The following is a 26,809-nucleotide window of genomic DNA, read 5'->3' as shown; positions in this document are numbered from 1 at the left end:
TCAGTTGGCGGCAAGCTGAGTTGACCTCTTACTGGGATACAGGATCCTGCCGAAGGCCCTGTGTAGCCGCTGTGGCAGAGTGGATACAGGAAAGGGTTTTAATAGCTGAGTTGAGCCACAGCAGCCAGAAGGTGACCTCATACCAGCGGTGCTGGACGCATCGCCCCCTACAGGCGGCTCCGATGATCGTCAACAGAGTGAATGGAGCCCAGCAAAGACTCTGACGTCCAGCGACTTGGCCATCTTCTTGTCCCTGGAAAGCCGGAGGTGTTGGGTGCTCCTGGTGGAAGAGGTGTCCTGCTGCTCCATGGGGGGAGGGGATATCTGGGAGTGGAAGGACCCTGAGCATGATCCCTTCTCCTGGACCGACACAGCCCTAGTCAACTTTTTAACCACCACCATGTTCTGGGAGAAGTGGGAGGTGAGGCGGATGCCTTTCCCTCTCCCCAGGGCATGTGGGCCTGTCCACAGGCCACATCTCTGTTCCGGAACCTCGTCCTACGGATATTGAGGTAGATGCTGAGGATGAAGAATGTTACAGAGATAAAGGGGAGAAGAACTCCAACATGGAGGCACTGAGGAAGTACCAAGTGTTGTAGAACTCAGCGAAGGACTCGTCCTCCGGGATGCGGCTCTTCCCTTCCCCCAGCTCCCAGAAGATAATAGCAGGGCCATAGAGGATGAAGGCCAGGACCCAGAGTTCTATCGTCTTCCTGATGGCTCGATGGGTCTTGCCCTGTCTGGCATGATAGCTCACCTGGTGAAAACCTGTCTAGATGTTGGTTCAAAAGTTGTAAAAAATATGGAATTAGGTGGACTGTAATTATACATTACCATGAGCTGTGAAATAGGCAAAGTGAGGGGGCGGCGTGAATTGGAGCTCAGAAGGTTAGTATAAGAGCATTAACGAGGAAGTATTATTTTGTTGATAAAAGAGGAGCCTTCCTGAAAGAACAGACAGGTGCCAGAGTGTCTCTAATAGAAACTGTCTGCAATCAAAACACTAAGTCCCTGCAGTAACACCTCGCTCCTTCCTGTCAACAATATGGAGTAACAATATGGAGTGACAACTCCATTGTGTCCTCCTCCCAGAGCGCTAAGAACCTTGGCGTGATCCTGGACAACACCCTGTCGTTCTCCACCAACATCAAGGCGGTGGCCCGTTCCTGTAGGTTCATGCTCTACAACATCCGCAGAGTACGACCCTGCCTCACACAGGAAGCGGCGCAGGTCCTAATCCAGGCACTTGTCATCTCCCGTCTGGATTACTGCAACTCGCTGTTGGCTGGGCTCCCTGCCTGTGCCATTAAACCCCTACAACTCATCCAGAACGCCGCAGCCCGTCTGGTGTTCAACCTTCCCAAGTTCTCTCACGTCACCCCGCTCCTCCGCTCTCTCCACTGGCTTCCAGTTGAAGCTCGCATCCGCTACAAGACCATGGTGCTTGCCTACGGAGCTGTGAGGGGAACGGCACCTCAGTACCTTCAGGCTCTGATCAGGCCCTACACCCAAACAAGGGCACTGCGTTCATCCACCTCTGGCCTGCTCGCCTCCCTACCACTGAGGAAGTACAGTTCCCGCTCAGCCCAGTCAAAACTGTTCGCTGCTCTGGCACCCCAATGGTGGAACAAACTCCCTCACGACGCCAGGACAGCGGAGTCAATCACCACCTTCCGGAGACACCTGAAACCCCACCTCTTCAAGGAATACCTAGGATAAAGCAATCCTTCTGCCCCCCCCCCCCCCCCCCCCTTAAAATGATCTAGATGCACTATTGTAAAGTGGCTGTTCCACTGGATGTCATAAGGTGAATGCACCAATTTGTAAGTCGCTCTGGATAAGAGCGTCTGCTAAATGACTTAAATGTAAATGTAAATGTAACTGACAGCTTTACTCCAAATCACAAACACCTTAAGTCTAAAAATACTCCCTCATTGCCCTTTCCACAGGCTCCTACAGAGGTTCTCTCAGCTAGTATCTTTCCTGGCGCAGTGGCATTGTACACATATACAGGGCTCATCTGGAAATGAGACCTTGTGTCATGTTTTGTCTTTGATCTTCATGTCTTGTCCCTGTGCTTCCCTCTGCTGGTCTTATTAGGTTCTTTCCCTCTTTCTATTTCCTCTCTCTCCTCCTTCCTTTTTCCCTCTCCCGCTCTCTCTCTCTATCGTTCCGTTCTTGCTCCCAGCTGGTTCTCATTCTCCTAACGACCTTATTTACTCTTTCACACCTGTCCCCTATTTTGCCCTCTGATTTGAGTCCCTATTTCTCCCTCTGTTTTCTGCTTCTGTCTTTGTCGGATTCTTGTTTGATGTTTGCTGTTCTGTGTCCTTGTTCCGCCCTATCGTGTTTTTGCCTTCATCAGATGCTGCGTGTGAGCAGGTGTCTAGTGGTCGCGTCTCCAGTCGTTCATCTCTACTGACGAGAGGATTTCAGTTTTCCTGTTTTGTTTTTACCTTAGATATATCAGGAGTATCGTTTTTGTCTAAGACTGGAATAAAGACTCTGTTTCTATTTCGTCGCTTTTGGGTCCTCCTTCATCAGCATAACAGAAGAATCCGACCAAGAATGGACCCAGCGACTATGGATTCTCTCAACACTACCGTCAAGTTCCAGGGAGCAATGCTCGGCAGACACGAGCAGGAATTGTCTGCTGCTCGTCATGCCGTTGAGACCCTGGCCGCTCAGGTCTCCGATCTCTCAGGACAGTTTCAGAGTCTTCGTCTCGTACCACAAGCTACTTCCTGGTCTTCCGAGTCTCCGGAACCCAGGGTTAATAATCCACCATGTTACTCTGGACAGCCCACTGAGTGTCGCTCCTTTCTCACCCAGTGTGATATTGTGTTTTCTCTCCAGCCCAACACATACTCTGGAGAGAGAGCTCGGATCGCTTACGTCATATCACTCCTTACTGGGCGGGCTCGGGAGTGGGGCACAGCTATTTGGGAGGCAAGGGCTGAGTGTTCTGACGTTTATCAGAACTTTAAGGAGGAGATGATACGGGTCTTTGATCGTTCAGTTTTTGGGAAGGAGGCTTCCAGGGGTCTGGCTTCCCTATGTCAAGGTGATCGATCCATAACGGATTACTCTATAGAGTTTCGTACTCTTGCTGCATCCAGTGACTGGAACGAGCCGGCGTTGCTCGCTCGTTTTCTGGAGGGACTCCACGCTGAGGTTAAGGATGAGATTCTCTCCCGGGAGGTTCCTTCCAGCGTGGACTCTTTGATTGCACTCGCCATCCGCATAGAACGACGGGTAGATCTTCGTCACCGAGCTCGTGGAAGAGAGCTCGCGTTAACGGGGTTTCCCTTCTCCGCATCTCGACCATCTCCTTCCATCGGCTCAGACTGAGCCCATGCAGCTGGGAGGTGTTCACATCTCGACTAAGGAGAGGGAACGGAGAATCACCAACCGCCTTTGCTTCTATTGCGGTTCTGCTGGACATTTTGTCATGTCATGTCCAGTTAAAGGCCAGAGTTCATCAGTAAGCAGAGGGCTACTGGTGAGCGCTACTACTCAGGTCTCTCCATCAAGATCCTGTACTACCTTGTCGGTCCATCTACGCTGGACCGGGTCGGCTGCTTCCTGCAGTGCCTTGATAGACTCTGGGGCTGAGGGTTGTTTTATGGACGAAGCATGGGCTCGGAAACATGACATTCCTCTCAGAGAGTTAGGGAGGATCACACCCATGTTCGCCTTAGATGGTAGTCCTCTCCCCAGTATCAGATATGAGACACTACCTTTAACCCTCACAGTATCTGGTAACCACAGTGAGACCATTTCTTTTTTGATTTTTTGTTCACCTGTTACACCTGTTGTTTTGGGTCATCCCTGGCTAGTATGTCATAATCCTTCTATTAATTGGTCTAGTAATTCTATCCTTTCCTGGAACGTTTCTTGTCATGTGAAGTGTTTAATGTCTGCTATCCCTCCTGTTTCTTCTGTCCCCTCTACTCAGGAGGAGCCTGGTGATGTGACAGGAGTGCCGGAGGAATATCATGATCTACGCACGGTCTTCAGTCGGTCCAGAGCCAACTCTCTTCCTCCTCACCGGTCGTATGATTGTTGTATTGATCTCCATCCGGGGACCACTTCTCCTCGGGGTAGATTATTCTCTCTGTCGGCTCCCGAACGTAAGGCTCTCGATGATTATCTGTCTGCTGAAGGCATTCAGATGGATCCCGCTAAGGTCCAGGATGTCAGCGATTGGCCTGTTCCTAAGTCACGTGTCGAGTTACAGCGCTTTCTCGGTTTCGCTAATTTCTATCGGCGTTTCATTCGTAATTTCGGTCAAGTGGCTGCCCCTCTCACAGCTCTGACTTCTGTCAAGTCTTGCTTTAAGTGGTCTGGTTCCGCCCAGGGAGCTTTTGATCTCCTCAAGAAGCGTTTTACATCCGCCCCTATCCTTGTTACTCCTGACGTCACTAAACAATTCATTGTCGAGGTTGACGCTTCAGAGGTGGGCGAGGGAGCCATTCTGTCCCAGCGCTTCCAGTCTGACGATAAGGTCCATCCTTGCGCTTACTTTTCTCATCGATTGTCGCCATCGGAACCCGAGGGGATTCTCCCTGAAGGGCGTGTTGTCGGGTTGACTGTCTGGGGAATTGAGAGACAGGTAAAGCAAGCACTCACTCACACTGCGTCGCCGCGCGCTTGTCCTAGTAACCTTCTGTTCGTTCCTGTCTCTATTCGTCTGGCTGTTCTTCAGTGGGCTCATTCTGCCAAGTTAGCTGGTCACCCTGGCGTTCGGGGTACGCTTGCTTCTATTCGCCAGCGGTTTTGGTGGCCTACTCAGGAGCGGGACACGCGCCGTTTTGTGGCTGCTTGTTCGGACTGCGCGCAGACTAAGTCAGGTAACTCTTCTCCTGCCGGTCGTCTTAGACCGCTTCCCATTCCTTCTCGACCATGGTCTCAGATCGCCTTAGACTTTATTACCGGTCTGCCTTCGTCAGCGGGGAGGACTGTGAGAGCCGCCAATAAACGTAGGATTAAGAGTCCTAGGTATTGTCGCGGTCAGAGAGTGTGGCTTTCCACTCGTAACCTTTCCCTTACGACAGCTTCTCGCAAGTTGACTCCACGGTTCATTGGTCCGTTCCGTGTCTCTCAGGTCGTTAATCCTGTCGCTGTGCGACTGCTTCTTCCGCGACATCTTCGTCGCATCCACCCTGTCTTCCATGTCTCTTGTGTCAAGCCTTTTCTTCGCGCCCCCGTTCGTCTTCCCTCCCCCCCTCCCGTCCTTGTCGAGGGCGCACCTATTTACAAGGAACGGAAGATCATGGACATGCGTTCTCAGGGACGTGGTCACCAGTACTTAGTGGAGGGGGAGGGTTTCGGTCCTGAGGAGAGGAGTTGGGTTCCATCTCGGGACGTGCTGGACCGTTCGTTGATTGATGATTTCCTTCGTCGCCGCCAGGGTTCCTCCTCGAGTGCGCCAGGAGGCGCTTGGTGAGTGGGGGGGGTACTGTCATGTTTTGTCTTTGATCTTCATGTCTTGTCCCTGTGCTTCCCTCTGCTGGTCTTATTAGGTTCTTTCCCTCTTTCTATTTCCTCTCTCTCCTCCTTCCTTTTTCCCTCTCCCGCTCTCTCTCTCTATCGTTCCGTTCTTGCTCCCAGCTGGTTCTCATTCTCCTAACGACCTTATTTACTCTTTCACACCTGTCCCCTATTTTGCCCTCTGATTTGAGTCCCTATTTCTCCCTCTGTTTTCTGCTTCTGTCTTTGTCGGATTCTTGTTTGATGTTTGCTGTTCTGTGTCCTTGTTCCGCCCTATCGTGTTTTTGCCTTCATCAGATGCTGCGTGTGAGCAGGTGTCTAGTGGTCGCGTCTCCAGTCGTTCATCTCTACTGACGAGAGGATTTCAGTTTTCCTGTTTTGTTTTTACCTTAGATATATCAGGAGTATCGTTTTTGTCTAAGACTGGAATAAAGACTCTGTTTCTATTTCGTCGCTTTTGGGTCCTCCTTCATCAGCATAACACCTTGGTCTCAGCCTTCACTCCCTGTCAAAATAAAGGTTACATTGATTTTTTTTAACCAAAAAAATTGAGGACCAAACCACACCTCGATGTAAAAATACACTGTGTAATATATGGCTAATTTGTTATATGTAAACAGATTACAGTCAATCATTCGATTTGGATTTGAACCCTTAGGGGCTTGCTAATATTAGGGAGTGACCAGTACCATGTGACGACGTACCAGGTAGTATGTACAGTTGAAGTCGGAAGTTTACATACAACTTAGCTAAATACATTTAAACTCAGTTTTTCACAATTCCTGACGCTTAATCCTAGTAAAAATTACCTGTTTTAGGTCAGTTACTAACACCACTTTATTTTATGAAGGTGAAATGTCAGAATAATAGTAGAGAGAATTATATATTTCAGCTTTGATTTCTTTCATCACATTCCCAGTCGGTCAGAAGTTTACATATGCTCAATTAGTATTTGGTAGCATTGCCTTTAAGTTGTTTAACTTGGGTCAAACGTTTCAGGTAGCCTTCCACAAGCTTCCCACAATAAGTTGGGTGAATTTTGGCCTATTCCTCCTGACAGAGCTGGTGTAACTGAGTCAGGTTTGTAGTCCTCCTTGCTCACACACGCTTTTTCAGTTCTGCCCACAAATTTTCTATAGGATTGAGGTCAGGGCTTTGTGATGGCCACTCCAATACCTTGACTTTGTTGTCCTTAAGCCATTTTGCCACAACTTTGGAAGTATGCTTGCGGTCATTGTCCATTTGGCAGATCCATTTGCGACCAAGCTTTAACTTCCTGACTGATGTCATGAGATGTTGCTTAAATGTATACACATAATTTTTGTAGCAAAGCAGCACTCCTCCTGCAGCAAAGCACCCCCACAACATGATGCTGCCACCCCCGTGCTTCACATTGGGACGTTGTACTTTGGCTCCCCCTTTTTTCTCCAAACATAACAAGGGTCATTATGGCCATTATGGCCAAATGTGTGGAGTGGTTGAAAAACGAGTTACAATGACTCAAACCTAGGTGTATGTAAACTTCCGACTTCAACTGTAACTAGGGGTTGGAGTTATAGATGCCAGAGTCTTTCCTGTTCAGCTCACATGGTCAGGAAAAGGGGAGGGCTTTCTATTTAGGTGCCTTGGTACATCCCCTTAGCCTAGGCTGCTTCATGATGTTTAACGAGTCAGCGAGGTTCTTCAATATACTCTCACATGTTAAGTGTTGTGCTCGTCAAACAAAATAGTACATCGTATGCAGCAGCACTCCCTCTTTTGTCCATAGACATAGATAGACATTGCATAATTTCATCTGTCCCATTATGGCATCTGTGAGAGCATGAACAGCACCATCAAGGCCATCTCCATTTTGAAGTAGTAAATGGTTTTCCTCTACTACTTGAGCTGACAAACATACTGAATGGGTGCACACTACCACCTAGTGTATTTTGTTTGAACATGTATAAACCCAAGGTTGGCAATATACTGCCAAATGGGCACTAGAGTCTTCTATCTATCTCTATGGAGAGGTCATGAATGATTAACCTGTCCAGATGGGCCCTTTCAGGACAGTAGCAGAGTGGCACAGTCTTTGCTGATGATGACCCAGGTGAGTTACCCAAAAAGGGACAGAAGGTCAATGGTTGACCAATGTCAGGGCCTGATGGGAGCAGAGACTCTTGAACCTTTCCCTAGTAATTCAGCCCTTGACTTTCTTTGGTTCTTTAAAACAGTCAATATAATTTCTGATATGTCTATATTACTTATTTTGTTTATTTCCCACCGTTTAATGTCAGAGGCAGACACATGGCATATGCTCAGAACAAACAAAAATAGCCTTTTTCACAGCCCTTCTACGGTTATCGATAGGCAAGGCAGGACGCACACTGTTTAAATGGACAAAATGTTGATAGATGTTCACAAATGAACACATTTTGAATAGCACCAATGTCATAATATGTTTTGTAAAGTAATAATGGTGAAATATGTTGGGTAGCTGTTTCAAACTGATTGTACAGTAACTATATATGGATATTTGATCAATTATGTAAAGGCTTATTCATTCACATTCACTATCATATTATATTTGTACATGTTTAATTATACTTTTATTGTGTACTACTTCAAAGCAATTTGTGTACCACAGTCATTATAGACAAAATACTAAACATACATACTGTATATACAATATGTATATACAACATGGATGGCAAGACATACTGTATCAATGCAACATAGATAAATATGAACATGTCTTAGATAACTAAGAAAAACTCTTGGTTAAGGCCTTTTGGTGACATTCACAGTTTGTCCACTCCATTAGAACTCTTCTCAATAACAAATGGTCAATGACGTGAAGTTACACTGGGTACATTGGCCACAACTGTAATTGACGTCCGGCACATTGTCTAGGAAACGTGCTACCTTTCACAGATGGAAGATCAGATCAAACCACCATTTTGACTGATGTTGGGTGCACTGCAACCTGGACTCGGGGGTAGACGTAACACTCCTCAACGAGCTCGGGAGAAGCGAGAGTCAAGTCATGCGTTCTCCCAAAACATGACCTGCCAAGCCACACTCCTTAACAGCCACCCCCTTAACGCGGAAGCCAGCTGCACCAATGTGTCGGAGAAAACACCGTTCAACTGACGACCGAAATCAGCCAGCAGGTGCCCTGCCAGCCACAAGGAGTCGCTAGAGAGCAATGAGCCAAGTAAAGCCCCCGTCCAGCCAAACCCACCCCTAACCCAGACGATGCTGGGTCAGTTGTGCACCGCCCAATGGGACTCCCGGTCACAGCCAGTAATGACACAGCCTGGGATCAAACCCCAGGCTGTAGTGACGCCCCAACACTGTGATGTAGTGCCTTAGACCGCTGTTCCAAACGGGAGGCCATGCCGGTGTTTTTTAATGATATGATCAAACTGTTTTTCAAGTGGGGAGTACTGAAGGAGGTATAGGACTCCCTTACCCTTAAAGGAATTTACTTTGTCGGGGAGGGGACGGTGGATCTGTGTGTTAGTATGTTAGTCACACGTAATATCAAATTAAATTGTATTTGTCACATGCGCCGAATACAACAGGTGTAGACTTTACAGTGAAAGGCTTACTTACAAGCCCTTAACAACAATGCAGTTTTTCAGAAAATACCTAACAAATAAAGAGATAAGATTAACAAAACAATTAAAGAGCAGCACTAAATAACAATAGCGAGGCTATATACAGGGGCACCGGTGTCGAGGTAATATGTACATGTAGGTAGAGTTATTAAAGTGACTATGCATAGATAATAACAGAGAGTAGCAGCAGCGTTCAGAGAGGGGGGGGGGGGGGATGCAAATGGTCTGGGTAGCCATTTGATTAGATGTTCAGGAGTCTTTTGGTTTGGGGGTAGAAGCTATTTAGGAGCCTCTTGGACCTCAACTTGGCATTCTGGTACTGCTTGCCATGCAGTAGCAGAGAGAACAGTCTATGACTAGGGTGGCTGGAGTCTGACAATTTTTAGGGCCTTCCTCTGACACTGCCTGTTATAGAGGTCCTGGATGGCAGGAAGCTTGACCCCAGTGATGTAAAAGGCCGTACGCACTACCCTCTGTAGTGCCTTGCGGTCGGGGGCTGAGCAGTTGACATACCAGGCAGTGATGCAACCCATCAGGATGCTCTCGATGGTGCAGCTGTAGAACCTTTTGAGGATCTGAGGACCCATGCCAAATCAGGTCAGTCTGAGGGGGGAATAGGTTGCCGTGCCCTCTTCACGACTGTCTTGGTATGCTTGGACCATGTTAGTTTGTTGGTGATGTGGAAGCCAAGGAACTTCAAGCTCTCGACCGGCTTCCCTACAGCCCAGTGAGAATGGGGATGGGGGCATGCTCGGTCCTCCTTTTCCTGTAGTCCACAACCATCTCCTTTGTCTTGAACACGTTGAGGGAGAGGTTGTTGTCCTTGCACCACATGGTCAGGTCTATAGGCTGTCTCATCTTTGTCGGTGATCAGGCCTACCACTGTTGTGTCATCAGCAAACTTAATGAGGGTGTTCGAGTCGTGCCTGGCTGTGCAGTCATGAGTGTACAAGGAGTACAGGAGGGGACTGAGCACACACCCCTGAGGGGCCCCCGTGTTGAGGATCAGCGTGGCGGATGTGTTGTTACCTACCAGTTGCAGAGGGAGGTGTTTAGTCCCATGGTCCTTAGCTTAGTGATGAACTCTGAGGGCACTATGGTGTTGAATGCTGAGCTGTAGTCAATGAATATCATTCTCACATAGGTGTTCTTTTTGTCCACGCGTGAAAGGGCAGTGTGGTATGCAATAGAGATTGCATCATCTGTGGATCTGTTTTTGCGGTATGCAAAATGGAGCGGGTCTAGGTTTTCTGGGATAATGGTGTTGATGTGAGCCATGACCAGCCTTTCAAAGCATTTCATGGCTACAGACGTGAGTGCTACTGGTTGGTAGTCATTAGGTAGGTTACCCTAGTGTTCTTGGGCACAGGGACTTTGGTATTACAGACTCAGGGAGAGGTTGAAAATGTCAGTTAAGACACTTGCCAGTTGGTCAGCACATGCTTGGAGTATACGTCCTGGTAATCCGTCTGGCCCTGCGGCCTTTTAAATGTTGACCTGTTTGAAGGTCTTACTCACATAGGCTACGGAGAGTGTGATCACACAGTCTTCCAGAACAGCTGATGCTCTCATGCATGCATATTTCAGTGTTACGAGCATTGAAGTTATTTAGCACTTCTGGTAGGCTCGGGTCACTGGGCAGCTCTCGGCTGTGCTTCCCTCTGTAGTCTGTAATAGTTTGCAAGCCCTGCCACATCCGACGAGCGTCGGAGCCGGTGTAGAACGAGTCGATCTTAGTCCTGTATTGATGCATTGTCTGTTTGATGGTTCGTCGGAGGGCATAGCGAGATTTCTCATAAGCTTCCGGGTTAGAGTCCCGCTCCTTGAAAGCAGCAGCTTTACCCTTTCGCTCAGTGCGAGTGTTGCTTGTAATCCATGACTTCTGGTTGGGTATGTACGTACAGTCACTGTGGGGAAGACGTCCTTGATGCACTTATTGATAAAGCCAGTGACTGATGTGGTGTAGTCCTCAATTTCATCGGAAGAATCCCGCAACATATTCCAGTCTGTGCTATCAAAACAGTCCTGTAGTTTAGCATCTGCTTGATCTGACCACTTTCTTATTGACCGAGTCACTGGTGCTTCCTGCTTAAATTTTAGCTTGTAAGCAGGAATCAGGAGGATATAATTATGTTCAGATTTGCAAAATCGAGGACGAGGGAGAGCTTTGTACTCATCTCTGTGTGTGGAGTTAAGGTGGTCTAGAATGTTTTTCCCTCTGGTTGCACATTTGACATGCTGATAGTGTAACGGTGGTTCTCCTCCTCTTCAACCGAAAAGGAGGAGTAGTGATGGAACCAAGGCGCAGCGGGTTGTGAACACATAATTTATTTAAAGACAAGACGAAAAAACACGAACTTCACTATAACTAACAAAACAACAAACGGAGTAGACAGACCTGGACGACGAACTTACATTAAACACGAAGAAAATAGACTACACAAAATGACGATGTACAAAAACAAACCGAACAGTCCCGTATGGTGCGACAAACACTGACACAGGAGACAACCACCCACCACGAACACTGTGAAACAACCTACCTAAATATGACTCTCAATTAGAGGAACGCCAAACACCTGCCTCTAATTAAGAGCCATACCTGGCAACCCTAAACCAACATAGAAACAGACAACATAGAATGCCCACCCAAACTCACGTCCTGACCAACTAACACATACAACAAACTAACAGAAAATAGGTCAGGAACGTGACAGATAGAAATAAGGTAAAACTGATTTAAGTTTCCCTGCATTAAAGTCCCTAGCCACAAGGAGCGCCGCCTCTGGGTGAACATTTTCCTATTTGCTTATGGCGGTATACAGCTCAATGAGCACGGTTTTAGTGCCAGCATCGGTCTGTGGTGGTATGTAGACAGCTATGAAAAATACAGATGAAAACTCTCTTGGTAGATAATGTGGTCTACAGCTTATCATGAGATACTCTACCTCAGGCGAGCAAAACCTTGATACTTCATTCCCTGATCCTCACTAGACACCCTGATCTTTTGCCTCAAAATCTCTGTTTCCTTCTCCAGCTAATCACGGGGATCTGGGCCTGGTCGGGTGTCTGTAGTATATCCCTCCTGCCAGACTCATTGAAGAACTCTTCATCCAGTTTGAGGTGAGCAATCACAGATCTGATGTCCAGAAGCTATTTTTGGTCATAAGAGGCGGTAGCAGCAACATTATGTACGAAACAAAGTTACGAACAACGCAAAAAAACCTAACAAAAAAGCATGGTTGGCTAAGAGCCGATAAGACGGCAGCCCTCCCCTCCGGCGCCATCATGGGTCATGACAGCATTGGCCCGATTATGATGAAACAGTGAATGATGTGTTTTGCCATAGAGATCCCTCATTAACAAAATGACACTTATTGGCCCAAGGCGGGAGCTATAGTAATGAACTGAAATGTGTAAGTCACATGCAATATCTAAATTAGCCCAAGGAGGGGCGCTGCATCATTCGTGGGGGACGTCATGTTTACTATTGCCCTGTTTGTATAAACAAAATTCACCCCTGTACAGTTGGTGGCAGCAATACAAAATGAGTTATGGTACGTCATAAAACCTAACAGAAGAAGAACAAACGCCACAGCGAAACAGTGCAAAAGGGCTGTCAGCTCAAGAGATTGTAAATGCCTAAATGTTCTGGAAAGTGTGAGGTTCAACTCTCTCTCTCTCTCTCTCTCTCTCTCTCTCTCTCTCTCTCTCTCTCGCAAGGTGTCAAGTAAAATAAAGGCACGTGAAAGACAGATCATAAGGAAAATATATACACTGCTCAAAAAAATAAAGGGAACACTTAAACAACACAATGTAACTCCAAGTCAATCACACTTCTGTGAAATCAAACTGTCCACTTAGGAAGCAACACTGATTGACAATAAATTTCACATGCTGTTGTGCAAATGGAATAGACAAAAGGTGGAAATTATAGGCAATTAGTAAGACACCCCCAAAAAAGGAGTGATTCTGCAGGTGGTGACCACACACCACTTCTCAGTTCCTATGCTTCCTGGCTGATGTTTTGGTCACTTTTGAATGCTGGCGGTGCTCTCACTCTAGTGGTAGCATGAGACGGAGTCTACAACCCACACAAGTGGCTCAGGTAGTGCAGTTCATCCAGGATGGCACATCAATGCGAGCTGTGGCAAAAAGGTTTGCTGTGTCTGTCAGCGTAGTGTCCAGAGCATGGAGGCGCTACCAGGAGACAGGCCAGTACATCAGGAGACGTGGAGGAGGCCGTAGGAGGGCAACAACCCAGCAGCAGGACCGCTACCTCCGCCTTTGTGCAAGGAGGTGCACTGCCAGAGCCCTGCAAAATGACCTCCAGCAGGCCACAAATGTGCAGGAGGCCTACAAACCTGACTCAGTTACATCAGCTCTGTCAGGAGGAATGGGCCAAAATTCACCCAACTTATTGTGGGAAGCTTGTGGAAGACTACCCAAAATGTTTGACCCAAGTTAAACAATTTGAAGGCAATGCTACCAAATACTATTTGAGTGTATGTACACTTCTGACCCACTGGGAATGTGATAAAAGAAATAAAAGTTGAAATATATCATTCTCTCTACTATTATTCTGACATTTCACATTCTTAAAATAACGTGGTGATCCTAACCTAAGACAGGGAATTTTTACTAGAATTGAATGTCAGGAATTGGGAAAAACTGAGTTTAAATGTATTTGGCTAAGGTGTATTTAAACTTCCGACTTCAACTGTACATACACACACCTTTTCTGAAAGGCCCCAGAGTCTACAACACCACTAAGCAAGGGGCACCACCAAGCAAGCGGCACCATGAAGACCAAGCAGCTCTCCAAACAGGTCAGGGACAAAGTTGTGGAGAAGTACAGATCAGGGTTGGGTTATAAAAAAATATCAGAAACTTTGAACATCTCACAAAGCACCGTTAAATCCATTATTAAAAAATGGAAAGAATATGGCACCGCAAACCTTCCAAGAGAGGGCCGCCAACCAAAACTCACGGACCAGGCAAGGAGGGCATTAATCAGAGAGGCAACAAAGAGACCAAAGATAACCCTGAAGGAGCTGAAAAGCTCCACAGCGGAGATTGGAGTATCTGTCCATAGGACCACTTTAAGCCGTACACTCCACAGAGCTGGGCTTTACAGAAGAGTGGCCAGAAAAAAAGCCATTGCTTAAAGAAAAAAAATGCTGTTCGCCAGGAGGCATGTTGTGTACATCAAATGATACAAACCCCCCCCCCCCCCAAAAAAAATACATATTAATTCCAGGTTGTAAGGCAACAAAATAGGAAAAATACCACGGGGGTGAATACCTTCGAAAGCCACTATTGTCGTCTCTTGGCTTGAGTTAGTCTTTCAGATTGGGTTAATACTGCAGCTCAGTCGTACTCAACAAATATTAATATATAATTTCCAGCCATTCACAATTTGGACCTTTTTTGCTCAGATAGATGGACACCCTTCAACACATTAATATGGAATTGCCATGCATACGGAATATAAAAGTCAAAGTCAGAGCAGACCGAATGGAGATGCACATTATTACATTTCCCTGCAGGTATGTTAGAGCTCATTTAGATGCCAAAGGGCATGCCAAGTTGTGATTACACTTTGAACAGTTATTATTTATTTTAGAAGAGTTAAATACCAGCGTAGCCTGTTGGCTAATCCCATAGCAGTGCACCACCACCACCACACCCACAGATTGTTTTGTCTCAAACAGTGTTGTCACTGTTTGAGACAAAACTGATCAACTGATCAAGTAACTGATCACGAGGAACTGTGTTAGTTGAGGGTATTATCTTTTTATATTTATATTGAAAGGATTTTGATAGTGTATGATTTTACTATTTGGTAATAATCTGATTGTAAATTGGTGTACAATTCAGTCTATGACTGCAATAAACCAATACTACTGGCTTAAGAAATATTAATCTGTTCAAAATGCTTTCATCTTGATTATCACGACTCAGGATATGACCCAGATGCAGACACAGGAAGTGGATGGCTTGGTTCTCTGAATAGTTATTACAAAGGGGCAGGCCAAAGGGCAGGTCGAGGGCAGGCAGAGGTTCGTAATCGAAGGCAGAGTCAAAAAGGGACACAACGGCAGGCAGGCTCAGGCCAGTCAGAAAGGTCGGGAACCGGGAAGACTAGAAAACAAGAACTAGAGCAACGGGAAACACGCTGGTAAGACCTGACGAAACAAGACAAACTGGCAGACAGACAGACAACACAGGTATAAATACACAGGGGATAATAGGAGACACCTGGTGGGGTGTGGAGACAAGCACAAGACCGGTGAAACAGATCAGGGTGTGACAGTACCCCCCCCCCCCCCCCCCCCCCCCTCCCCCGAGGGGCACCAACTGGTTAATCGGGGTGCTGGAACTCAGCGATCAGGGCTGGGTCCAGGATGTTCCTAGCGGGGACCCAGCACTTCTCCTCCGGGCCATAACCCTCCCAGTCAACCAGGTACTGGAATTCCCTGCCCAGATTTCGAACACTCAGGAGGCGACTGACAGTACGCCAGATGGCTGTCTTATTAGATTCCTGCCAACAAATCATTGTTTCCCAGACAACCATGTGACCTTCAGAAACTCTGGTACCAAACAGAAAAAACCTAACTGTGTATTTCCAATTCAGACTGATGCTTTATACAGTATGCTTTGCACATCCAGCAGTAAGGAGTTGTATATGCCTAAGCAGCACGCTTTGATCAAAGTAGGTACCAGTGATGTGTTCACACTGAGGCAGGGGAAAAGGATCCATGCAGAAGGGTTATTGATCTATGACTAAATCTCTTTCTTTCTTTCTCTCTCGCTCTGTGAGATTGTATTGTGTGTGTTTGTGTGTATCTGTCTGTTTGTTTGTCTGCTAAATGAGGTTTTAATAGGTCTCCTCTCCTGTCTCACATCAGGAAGTAAACATCAGAAGGTTAACAAGAGGAAGGGTGCATTTACCGTTGTTGGAAGAATTCTTTATAATTAAATTACATTATTAAGCAACTGTATTGAAACTTTTAGAGCATACACATGTATCTACGCGTTCACAGTATAGCGGTAGTAAAATTGTCACATTATAGCAAAACTGTACACCTGTAAGCACATCTTGCTCATGGCTGTATCTTTTCTTAGATGTTCTGAAGTTAAGCTACATACTAGCAGTAAGCAGCAAGCGGCAGCAGGATGTGTGAGCAGAACCAGTCAGCTTAAATAGACCGCCAAATAAGGTAGGCGTGATTGTTTCTAGCATCTAATTGTGCTTTCTAAGCTGATGCTCAGCTGAGGTGGGCACTCGGTTTCCCTTTCTGAACTGGCTTATCTTTATATGTATGTTGGAATATTTAAATGAACAAACTATGACGAGGTGCAGTAACTACTGTGAAAACACAATTGGGAGGTTTCAGCATAAAAGCTTAAATCTCCCTCCCTCTCTCTCTCGCTCTCTCCCTCTTTCCCTCCCTCTCTCTCTCTCCCTAAAAGGTCCCTGTAGAGGATTATATCTGCAGGTTCCTTTAGAAGCGGTGGCCTCTCTCTGCCTCCATTATCTTGTCATTTGAGGAGGATTATGTTCTGGAGCACACACGGTCCAGACTGGGGCTAAATAACTGTGACAGCTTACAATAATTGCTAAGCTAATTAGTGGGAACGAGCTCAGCATCACCCTTCTCCCTGTTCTCCCTGATCAGGCCTGAACTGATGAATATGGTTTGATTAATGCATGCAGTGGAGGGGTGGATATTTTTGGCACGTTCTTTTTCACTGAAACAAGTTCAAAGCCATCGTAATGGCCTATATGACACTTCTGTCTGATTAGAATACACTTGAGTTCGTCTGAATGGAGTAATTCTGATGGGAAAAACACCTGGGGCATAGAATTCTAATGGAGGGAAAAAACTAATGGAAAGGATTATGTAGGGAAATTAGTCAAATCAAATCTAATCAAATTGTATTTGTCATAGCAGATGCTAATGTGAGTGTAGCGAAATGCTTGTGCTTCTGGTTCCGACCGTGCAGTAATATCTAACAAGTAATCTAACAGTTCCCCAACAACTACCTAATACACACAAATCTAAAAGGGGTGAATGAGAATATGTACATATAAATATATGGATGAGCAATGGAAAAGTGGCATAGGCAAGGTGCAATAGATGATATAAAATACAGTATATACAGATGAAGTCGGAAGTTTACACACACTTAGGTTGGAGTCAAATCAAATCAAATCCAATTTTATTCGTCACATACACATGGTTACAGATGTTAATGCGAGTGTAGCGAAATGCTTGTGCTTCTAGTTCCGACAATGCAGTAATAACCAACAAGTAATCTAACCTAACAATTCCACAACTACTACCTTATACACACACAAGTGTAAAGGGATAAAGAATATGTACATAAAGATATATGAATGAGTGGTGGTACAGAACGGCATAGGCTGCAGTATAGATGCAGTAGATGGTATAGAGTACGGTATATACATATGAGATGAGTACTGTAGGGTATGCAAACATAAAGTGGCATAGTTTAAAGTGGCTAGTGGTACATGTATTACATAAAGATGGCAAGATGCAGTAGATGATATAGAGTACAGTATATACATATGAGATGGGTAATGTAGGGTATGTAAACATTATATTAAGTGGCATTGTTTAAAGTGGCTAGTGGTACATTTTTACATAATTTCCATCAATTCCCATTTTTTAAAGTGGCTGGAGTTGAGTCAGTATGTTGGCAGCGGCCGCTAAATGTTAGTGGTGGCTGTTTAACAGTCTGATGGCCTTGAAATAGAAGCTGTTTTTCAGTCTCTCGGTCCCTGCTTTGATGCACCTGTACTGACCTCGCCTTCTGGATGGTAGCGGTGTGAACAGGCAGTGGCTCGGGTGGTTGATGTCTTTGATGATCTTTATGGCCTTCCTGTGACATCGGGTGCTATAGGTGTCATAGAGGGCAGGTAGTTTGCCCCTGGTGATGCGTTGTGCAGACCGCACCACCCTCTGGAGAGCCTTGAAGGTTGAGGGAGGAGCAGTTGCCGTACCCGGCTGTGATACAGCCCGACAGGATGCTCTCGATTGTGCATCTGTAGAAGTTTGTGAGTGCTTTTGGTGACAAGCCAAATTTCTTCAGCCTCCTGAGGTTGAAGAAGCGCTGTTGCGCCTTCTTCACCACGCTGTCTGTTTGGGTGGACCATTTCAGTTTGTCCGTGATGTGTACGCCGAGGAACTTAAAACTTTCCACCTTCTCCACTACTGTCCCGTCAATGTGGATAGGGGGGTGCTCCCTCTGCTGTTTCCTGAAGTCCACGATCATCTCCTTTGTTTTGTTGACGTTGAGTGTGAGGTTATTTTCCTGACACCACACTCCGAGGGCCCTCACCTCCTCCCTGTAGGCCGTCTAGTCGTTGTTGGTAATCAAGCCTACTACTGTTGTGTCGTCTGCAAACTTGATGATTGAGTTGGAGGCGTGCATGATCACGCAGTCGTTGGGTGAACAGGGAGTACAGGAGGGGGCTGAGCACCCACCCTTGTGGGGCCCCAGTGGTGAGAGTCAGCGAGGTGGAGATGTTGTTTCCTCCCCTCACCACCTGGGGGCGGCCCATCAGAAAGTCCAGGACCCAATTGCACAGGGCGGGGTTGAGGCCCAGGGCCTCCAGCTTGATGATGAGCTTGTAGGGTACTATGGTGTTGAATGCTGAGCTGTAGTCAATGAACAGCATTCTTACATAGTTATTCCTATTGTCCAGATGGGAAAGGGCAGTATGCTGTGTGATGGCGATTGCATCGTCTGTGGACTTGTTATGGCGGTATGCAAACTGAAGTGGGTCTAGGGTGGCCGGTAAGGTGGAGGTGATATGATCCTTGACTAGTTTCTCAAAGCACCTCATGATGACAGAAGTGAGTGCTACGGTGTGGTAGTCATTTAGTTCAGTTATCTTTGCCCTCTTGGGTACAGGAACAATGGTGGCCATCTTGAAGCATGCGGGGACAGCAGACTGGGATAGGGAGCAATTGAATATGCCGTAAACACACCAGCCAGCTGGTCTGCATATGCTCTGAGGACTCGGCTAGGGATGTCGTCTGGGCTAGCAGACTTGCGAGGGTTAACAAGTTTAAATGTTTTACTCACGTCGGCTTTTGTAGTCCGTGATTTCCTGTAGACCCTGCCTCGTACGTTTCTTGTCTGAGCCGTTGAATTGTGACTCCACTTTGTCCCTGTACCGGCATTTCGCTTGTTTGATTGAATAACTACACTGTTTATATTCAGCCATATTCCCAGGCCTCTTTCCATGGTTAAATGCGGTGGTTCTCGCTTTCAGTTTTGCGCGAATCCTGCCATCCATCCATGGTTTCTGGTTAGGGTAGGTTTTAATAGTCACAGTGGGTGCAACAACTCCAATGCACTTCCTTATAAATTCACTCAATGTGAATAGGTCAATGTTATTCTCTATGGCTGACCCGAACATATCCCAGTCTGCGTGATCAAAACAATTTTGAAGCGTAGATTCCTATTAGTTAGGCCAGCGTTGAATAGTTCTAGTCACTGGTACATCCTGTTTGTTTTTCTGCCAATAAGACGGTAGGGGCAAGATGGCGTCGTGGTCGGATTTGCCGAAGGGAGGGCTTTGTATGCATCGCGGAAGTTAGAGTAGCAGTGGTCGAGTGTATTACGACTGCAAGTAGTGCAATCAATATGCCGATAGAATTTAGGTAGCCTTGCTTTTAAATTGGCTTTGTTAAAATCCCCAGCTACAATAAATGCAGCCTCAGGATATAAATGGAACATTTAACATCACCATTCTAGGGTGATGGGCCATGTAAGCAAATCAAATGTCCACATAGGTCACTATTCAGCCACTAGTACTGTACACTCTTATAAAAAAAGGGTTATATCTAGAACCTATACTGAACAAAAATATAAACGCAACATGTAAAGTATTGGTCCCATGTTTCATGAGCTGAAATAAAAGATACCAGAAATGTTCCATACGCAATAAAAGCATATTTCTCTAAAATGTTGTGCACAAATGTGTTTACATCCTTGTTAGTGAGCATTTCTTCTTTACCAAGTTAATCCATCCAGCTGACAGTTGTGGCATATCAACAAGCTGATAAAACATCATCATTACACAAATGCACCTTGTGCTGACAACAATAAAAGGCTACTCTAAAATGTGCAGTTTTTGTAATCTGAGTATTTCTGTCTGTAATCAAGCCCTTTGGTGGGGAAAAAACAAATACTGATTGGCTGGGCCCGGCTCCCCAGTGGGTGGGGCTGGCTCCCCAGTTATGTGAAATCCATAAATCAGGGCCTAATGAATTTACTTAAATCGACTGATATCTTTCTATGAACTGTAACTCAGTAAAATCTTTGAAAGTGTTGCATGTTCCGTTTATATTTTTGCTCAGCATAAAAAGGGTTCTTCTGCTGTGCTCATAGAATAAATGTTTTTGGTTCCAAGTAGAACCCTTTCCACAAAGGACTCTACAACGAACCCAAAAGGGTTCTACCTGGAACCAAAGAGGGTTGTACCTAGAACCAAAAAGGGTTCTCCTACAGTATGGAGACAGCCGAAGAGTGTAGATTTCTCTCTCTCGTTACAGTGCATTCGGAAAGTATTCAGACCCCTTCACTTTTTCCATATTTTGTTACGTTACAGCCTTGTTCTAAAATGGATTAAATATTAAATGATGCTGCCACCAACATGCTTCACTGTAGGGATGGTATTGGCCAGGTGATGAGCGGTGCCTGGTTTTCTCCAGACATGACACTTAGCATTCAGCATTCACTTAGAGTTCAATCTTAGTTTCATTAGACCAGAGAATCTTGTTTCTCATGGTCAGAGAGTCCTTTAGGTACCTTTTGGAAAACTCCAACCGGGCTGTCATCTGCCTTTTACTGAGGAGTGGCTTCTGTCTGGCCACTCTACCATAAAGGCCTGATTGGTGGAGTGCTGCAGAGATGGTTGTCCTTCTGGAAGGTTCTCCCATCTCCAAAGAGGGACTCTGGAGCTGTGTCGGAGTGACCATCGGGTTCTATGTCACCTCCCTGACCAAAGTCCTTCTCCCCCGAATGCTCAGTTTAGCCGGGCGGCCAGTTCTAGGAAGAGTCTTGATGGTTCCAAACTTCTTCCATTTGAGAATGATGGAGGCCACTGTGTTTTTGCGGACCTTCAATGCTGCAGACATTTTTTGGTACCCTTCCCTAGATCCTGTCTCGTACCGCTACGGACAATTTACTGTACATCTGGTCTGATGAAACCAAGATTGAACTCTTTAGCTTGAATGCCAAGCGTCATGTCTGGAGGAATCCTGGCACCATCCCTACGGTGAAGCTTGGTGGTGGCAGCGTCATGCTGTGGGGATGTTGTTCAGCAGCAGGGACTGAGAGACTAGGCAAAGATGAATGGAGCAAAGTACAGAGAGATTCTTGATGAAACCCTGCTCCAGAGTGTTCAGGACCTCAGACTGGGGTGAAGGTTCACCTTCCAACAAGACAACAACCCTAAGCACACAGCCAAGACAACGCAGGAGTGGCTTCGGGACAAGTCTCTGAATGTCCTTGAGTGGCCCAGCAAGAGCCTGGACTTGAACCTGATCGAGAGACCTGAAAATAGCTGTGCAGCAACACTCCCCATCCAACCTGACAGAGCTTGAGAGGATCTGCAGAGATGAATGGGAGAAACTCCCCAAATACAGGTGTGCCAAGCTTTTAGCGTCATACCCAAGAAGACGCAAGGCTGTAATCGCAGCCAAAGGTGCTTCAACAAATTACTGAGTAAAGGGTCTGAATACTTATGTAAATGTGATATTTCGTTTTAAAAAAAATATAAATTACCAAACATTTCAAAAAAAATATTATTGCTTTGTCATTATGGGGTATTGTGTGTAGATTGATGAGGAAAAAAACTATTTAATACATTTTAAATAAGGCTGTAATGTAATAAATTGTGGAAAAAATCAAGGGGTCTGAATACTTTCCAACAAATACTATATTTACAAAAGTATGTGGACACCCCTTCAAATTAGTAGATTCGGCTATTTCAGCCACATCCGTTGCTGACAAGTGTATAAAATCGAGTACGTAGCCATGCAATCTCCATAGAAAAATATTGGTAGTAGAATGGCCTTACTGAAGAGCTCAGTAACTTTCAATGTTGTACCATCATAGGATGCCACCTTTCCAACAAGTCAGATGATAACATTTCTGCCCTGCTAGAACTACCTCGGTCAACTGTAAGTGCTGTTTTTGTGAAATGGAAACGTCTAGGAACAAAAGCCGGGAAGTGGTAGGCCACACAAGCTCACCGAACGGAATCGCCGATTGCTGAAGCGCGTAACAATCATGTGTTCTCGGATGCAGCACTCACTAGCGAGTTCCAAACTTCCTCTGGAAGCAACGTCACTACAACAACTGTTTGTCGTGCGCTTCATGAAATGGGTTTCCATGGCCGAGCAGCCGCACAAAAGCCTAAGATCACAATGCTCAACACCAAATGTCGGCTGGAGTTGTGTAAAGCTCGCCGCAGTTGAACTCTGGAGCAGTGGAAACATGTTCTTTGGAGTGATAAATCACGTTTCACCATCTGGCAGATGAATCTGGATTTGAATCTGGCGGATGTCAGGAGAATGCTACCTTTCCCAATGGATAGTGCCAACTGTAAAGCATGGTGGAGGAGGAATAATGGTCTGGGGCTGTTTTTCATGGTTCGGTCTAGGCCCCTTAGTTCCAGTGAAGGGAAATGTTAGTATGCTCAGTATGCTGCCAACATACTGACTCAAATCTCTAGCCACTTAATAATAAAAAATTGGATGTAATAAATGTATCACTAGTCACTTTAAACAATGCTACTTTATATAATGATTACATTCCCTACATTACTCATCTCATATGTATATACTGTACTCTATACCATCTACTGCATCTTGCCTATGCCGTTCGGCCATCGCTCATCCATACATTTATATGTACATATTCTTATTCATTCCTTTACACTTGTGTGTATAAGGTAGTTGTTGTGAAATTGTTAGATTACTGCATGGTCGGAACTAGAAGCACAAGCATTTTGCTACACTTACATTAACATCTGCTAACCATGTGTATGTGACCAATACAATTGGATTTGATTTGATTTGTTGACTCCAAGACAGGGCGGCAGGTATCCTAGCGGTTAAGAGTGTTGGTCCAGTAACCAAAAGGTTGCTGGTTTGAATCGCTGAGCCGACTAGGTGAAAAACCTGCAGACGTGCCCTTGAGCGAGGCACTTAACCCTAATTACTCCTGTAAGTTGCTCTGGATAAGAGCGTCTGTTAAAATGTAAATAGTTCTCACAGTTTTGTCAAGCTGGATGTCCTTTGGGTGGTGGGCCATTCTTGATACACTTGGGAAACTGTTGAGTGTGAAAACCCCAGCAACGTTGCAGTTCTTGACACACTCAAACCGTTGCGCCTGCCACCTACTCCAATACCCCGTTCAAAGGCACTTAAATATTTTGTCTTGCTCATTCAACCTCTGAATGGCACAGATACACAATCCATGTCTCAGTTTTCTCAAGGCTTAAAATTCCTTATTTAACCTGTCTCCTCCCCTTCATCTACACTGATTGAACTGGATTTAACAAGTGACATCAATAAGGGATCATACAGTAGCTTTCACCTGGTCAGTCTATGTCACGGAAAGAGCAGATTTTTCTAATGTTTTGAACACTCAGTGTATATAAATATCTCTCTACTTCTCTCTCCCTCCCTGTATACTAAGTTAAGACTACACACATCTCTGCCTGCCACCTCATTTCCTGAGTGGCCTCTGGTTACCCCCTTAGTGTGGGCCTTAATGGCCTGCCATGCGCTGCAATGCGTCTGGCTTACAAGCCCCAGGAGGAGAATGTTTGGCCCCCTGCGGCAGACACAGAGATGACCCTCATTAGTCCCAATGGCTGCATACTGGGGCTTCCGGAACTCACATCATCACTACTAACAAGACCACTCTCTGTCTGACTGGCCTGCCTGGTCTCTATTGGCTCTAGCTTCCATTAGAGGAGGGTGATGGCCTGAACTTCTAGTGATAAAGGTAGAATATGCAGGTCAATGTCCCTGGAGAGTTGGCATTTCTTTAATATTTTTTTCCCAGGTAGGCTTGTGTTTTTGTTTTAGTGTGGGGATGAAAATGTATATGTCACTGCACGTCACAAAGGAATGATGTATTGTTTCTAGTCTAATAGCCGAATTACTAAATAATAAATAGTACTACATAGCCTACAAATCTGGGGGTATGTTTTTTCTTTCTTTTTTTTTCTTTCACCTTTATTTAACCAGGTAGGCTAGTTGAGAACAAGTTCTCATTTACAACTGCGACCTGGCCAAGATAAAGCAAAGCAGTGTGACACAGACAACACCACAGAGTTACACATGGAATAAACAATAAACAAGCCAATAAAACAAGTTAATGACACAGTAGAAAAAAAAGAAAGTCTATATACAGTGTGTGCAAAAGGCATGAGGAGGTAGGCAATACATAGGCCATAGGAGCGAATAATTACAATTTAGCAGATTAACACTGGAGTGATAAATGAGCAGATGATGGTGTGCAAGTAGAGCTACTGGTGTGCAAACGAGCAGAAAAGTAAATAAAAACAATATGGGGATGAGTTAGGTAGATTGGGTGGGCTATTTACAGATGGACTATGTACAGCTGCAGCGATCGGTTAGCTGCTCAGATAGCTGATGTTTAAATTTGATGAGGTAAATAAAAGTCTCCATCTTCAGCGATTTTTGCAATTCGTTCCAGTCACTGGCAGCAGAGATTGGCTTTGGGGATGATCAGTGAGATATTCCTGATGGAACGTGTGCTACTGGTGGGTGTTGTTATCGTGACCAGTGAACAGAGATTTATCTAGCATAGATTTATAGATAACCTGGAGCAAGTGGGTCTGGCGACATTGTAATACTTCCATCTTGTCTATAATATAAGAACTACACATGTTCAAATGAGCAACAGCCTGCTCCATTCAATTACTTTTCTTAACTCTCTGTGATTTTGAAATCTGATTTAAACATCTTGTAAAACAAATATTGTTTCTTAGATCGATGTTAAAATGTTGAGCTGTTTAAATTGGTCACGTGCGTCCACAGTTTACGTTCCAGTCCTTGTCAGCTGACCTCCATATCCAATTTCCCTACTATGCACTGTCAATGTCTGAATGTCAACACAACCTTTAATACAGTCCACGCTGTTTACTGCGGAACGTATGTGAGTTATAATAATATCTGGACTGCTAATTCATTTAATTACCAAGGTTTAGAAGCAATACAGTCTTGTGTAGCCTACCAAAAACGACACGAACACTTGCCGACACTTTTCTGTACGCTTGCAACCACCAAATGTTAATTTCAAGCGCAAGAACGTAGCCAAATGTCCCGAATATCAATGCTGAATATTGTGGTTTTATTGCTCGAGGTTCACTGGAAGTGAATGTCGGTGCTTGTAAACATTTTGCAGGTTACACGTTGAGTTGAATCTATCAATACCAGTTTGTCCAGGGTTGTAATCATTGCGCCGATTCTGTTGCAAAACGTTTTGTTTGTTGCAGTACGTTTTGCAACAGTAACCGTTTTGCAACGAAAACGAGAGTTTCTATTGGACAAATTCATGTAGGTTTTGTTCCGTTTGCCCTTTTTGCTTCCGTTTGGTTCTTAAACAGTTTCAATAATGAATACACTCCTGGTGAGGAGAGCGAATCTGGCAACTACCCAGAAGTAATTTAAAGTTACATCAGAAATTCTAACAGTGATGCAGATTTAGTAAGTGTCAATCTGTAATTATTGAGCTATGTATTGTTGTTTTTTTGTAGTTGTACATTTTTACATTTGAGTCAATTAGCAGACGCTCCAGAGCGACATACATTTTTTAAAGTGAATTTATTAAGCTAGCTTAGTGAGACACACATGTAAGTATATTTTACCTCAATAACAAAGTTCTGAGTTTCAGTGATGGACCTGTCAGACCCCGAAGAGCAGTTACTCCACTATGCCAAGACTGGAAGCCTCTCTCTCATCCAGTGTCTTCTGCAGCTACGGATTGAGCAAGATCTCAGACTCAACATCAATTGCAGAGGTATCCTTTCACTAAATGTAGTCTAATGTATCATCATCTTATGTTGAGAAGCCTGTTGCTGTTCTGGTAATCAGACTACTGTTAAATGACTGGTGTGATGGCCCAGGAAAGACCAAGACCAGTGCAGGTTGGACACCTCTACATCTGGCCTGCTACTTTGGACACAAAGATGTTGTGGAGGAGTTGCTCAAGGTGAGAATAATACAGACTATATTATGTATGTTTGACCTAGTGTATTTTCCTCAAATATATGTGTGAGCATCAGTATGTGTTTGTTAGGCTGGTGCTGATGTGAATTTGCAGAATAGCATGGGCGACACGCCTCTCCACAAAGCTGCCTTAACAGGAAGAAAGGTAAACTTTTCATGGGCTTTTTACAGAAATACACGTGTGTGTACAAGATCATGTCTGTTCAGGTGTGCAGTGTGCACAGCTACTTAGTGGTGCATTTCTATGGAGAATGTAATCCTATTTTCTCTCACAGGAGGTAGTTTTGTTGCTGCTGCGATATGATGCCAGTTCCACTATCATCAATGGGAAAGCACAGATCCCTAAAGCTGTCACTGAGGATGATGAAATCAACACCATGCTGGAGGGTAGGTTGTGAT

The 26,809-nt window shown here is 45.2% G+C and overlaps 1 protein-coding gene and 1 pseudogene across 1 annotated transcript in view; one reads left to right on the top strand and one right to left on the bottom strand.

The window, feature by feature from the left end:
- Positions 1–22,435, bottom strand: LOC129824613 (histamine H3 receptor-like; annotated as a pseudogene).
- Positions 22,436–25,229: 2,794 nt separating this feature from the next.
- LOC129824119 (oxysterol-binding protein-related protein 1-like) overlaps positions 25,230–26,809 on the top strand; it is a 40,466-nt gene continuing 38,886 nt past the window's right edge. The window contains exons 1-5 of the mRNA XM_055883471.1: positions 25,230–25,337; positions 26,076–26,201; positions 26,308–26,393; positions 26,481–26,555; positions 26,686–26,797. Of these exons, the coding sequence (XP_055739446.1) occupies positions 26,078–26,201; positions 26,308–26,393; positions 26,481–26,555; positions 26,686–26,797 (397 nt within the window). The 5' untranslated portion in view covers positions 25,230–25,337; positions 26,076–26,077. The remainder of the gene's footprint in view (positions 25,338–26,075; positions 26,202–26,307; positions 26,394–26,480; positions 26,556–26,685; positions 26,798–26,809) is intronic.

This window comes from Salvelinus fontinalis, chromosome 26 (assembly GCF_029448725.1).
Source record: "Salvelinus fontinalis isolate EN_2023a chromosome 26, ASM2944872v1, whole genome shotgun sequence".
Classification (NCBI taxonomy): Eukaryota; Metazoa; Chordata; class Actinopteri; order Salmoniformes; family Salmonidae; genus Salvelinus; species Salvelinus fontinalis.
The sequence above is the reverse complement of the archived record's forward strand: the minus strand, read 5'-3'. Positions and strand labels throughout refer to the sequence as shown.